General features: G+C 50.0%; 1 protein-coding gene across 1 annotated transcript in view; it reads left to right on the top strand.

Moving 5' to 3' along the window:
* Nucleotides 1–1,791, top strand: part of LOC103385464 (metabotropic glutamate receptor 7-like) — a 25,837-nt gene that overhangs the window by 9,616 nt on the left and 14,430 nt on the right. The window contains exon 3 of the mRNA XM_008319365.3: nt 1,459–1,594. Within this exon, the coding sequence (XP_008317587.1) occupies nt 1,459–1,594 (136 nt within the window). The remainder of the gene's footprint in view (nt 1–1,458; nt 1,595–1,791) is intronic.

Here is a 1,791-nt window from a genome sequence, read left to right as displayed (position 1 = left end):
GTCTGTCTGTTGCTGTTGGTGTGTCTGTCTGTCTGTCTGTTGGTGTGTCTGTCTGTTGGTGTGTCTGTCTGTTGGTGTGTCTGTCTGTCAGTCTGTTGGTGTGTCTGTGGAGGAGACTTCCTGTCTTTTCTACAGACTAATGTGTGGAAAGATTTAAAATGAAGGAAGTTAATGACGTCCCAGGGCAGAGATCACATGAATATTTGATGTGTGTGTGTGTGTGTGTGTGTGTGTGTGCACCGCCATTACTCATTAAAACGCAAAGAAGTTTGTGGCTACGTAATCTGCATCATGAGACAGATTAGAGGGGGGGGGCGGAGAGAGGGGGAGAGAAAAAGAGGGGGGAGAGAAAGAGAGGGAGAGAGAAAGAGAGGGAGAGAGAAAGAGAGGGAGAGAGGGAGAGAGAAAGAGAGGGGGAGAGAAAGAGAGGGGGGAGAGAAAGAGAGGGGGAGAAGAAAGAAAAACACATTTGATTACTGACAAAAACTGATGTTACTGTAGTATTCACTCTGATGTTACTGTGTTTGGCTGCAGTCTAACGTCAGATCCATTAGTCTGGTTCTGGTTCTGGTTCTGGTTCTGGTTCTGGTTCTGGAGATCAATCCAACAGACTAATCCAATATGGCTGACCATTACTCTGAGCTGATGGTCCACCTTTATAGACCGTTATAGATCTCTTTCTCCCCCCTCTCCTCTCCCCTTCCTCCCCCCTGAACTCCTGCAGCTCCTCTTCACCTCCTCTCTGAATTCAGTGACCTGCTGCGTTTACACACACACAGACATGTTTTTCTGCCTGGACAGTACATTTAAAATAAGGTCCCAGGATCACAGGAGTAACGCTCTACAGTACTGCAGTATTTACATACAGAGCTGCAGGTTCTGTGTTACTGCTTAGACCCTCAGCCCAGTCCCAGGACTCTGTCCTCTCTGTCCCCTCTGTCCACAGCCTTCAAAGTTCAGTCTTTCCCTCCGTTAGACTGCCCTCATTAGAAGACTGACTGACTGATGAGCTGTTCCACACGTTCAATAATTGAGTGACTTGTGCAGAGCCTGTTAGCCTGTTAGCCAGCAGCCTGTTAGCCTGTTAGCCTGTTAGCCAGCAGCCTGTTAGCCTGTTAGCCAGCAGCCTGTTAGGAGTCTTCTTCATTCTCTGTACAGAACTTTGACCAAACTGTGACCATGGCTGCTGTGTTCTGATTGGTCCAGCCTCTGGAACCAGGCGGTCAGACATGACAGATTGTAGTGAGGGTGGGGGGGGTAGAGGGCAGGTGCATGTAATCAAGGGGGTAAGAAACACGGTGGAGGGAACCATGGAGTGGACCAGGAGACAGAGAGATATGTACCAGGTGACGAGGCCTTCACATCACCTGGTCCGACCTACATTTATGGGTGTGGTTTTGTTACTGTTGACCCCCCCCCCCGACCTGATCACTTTCCCCCTCTCCTCTCATGATAAAGGTGGGATCTGCCTCGCCCAGTCTATAAAAATCCCCCACAATCCCCGGCTGGAGGATTATGACAAAGCCGTCCAACAGCTGCTGGAGTCGCAGCATTCCAGAGCCGTGGTGACCTTCGCCGGCGAGGAAGACATACGGTGAGGAGGGCGTGGGGGTGAAGACCTGATGAATGTGGGGGGGGGGGGGGGACGCAGGGAGACAGGATAAGACTGTGGCAAAGATACAAAGATTCAAAGATACAACTTCATTAACAATGCCTTCTGGGAAATGTTGGTGTAAAGAAACGCAGAAGCAAATATTTATCTTCATATTGGGGGGGGGACAAGGGGGAGGG

The sequence above is a fragment of the Cynoglossus semilaevis genome, chromosome 10, assembly GCF_000523025.1.
Source record: "Cynoglossus semilaevis isolate Cse_v1.0 chromosome 10, Cse_v1.0, whole genome shotgun sequence".
In the NCBI taxonomy this organism is placed as follows: Eukaryota; Metazoa; Chordata; class Actinopteri; order Pleuronectiformes; family Cynoglossidae; genus Cynoglossus; species Cynoglossus semilaevis.
This window is presented reverse-complemented; position numbering and strand designations above follow the sequence as displayed.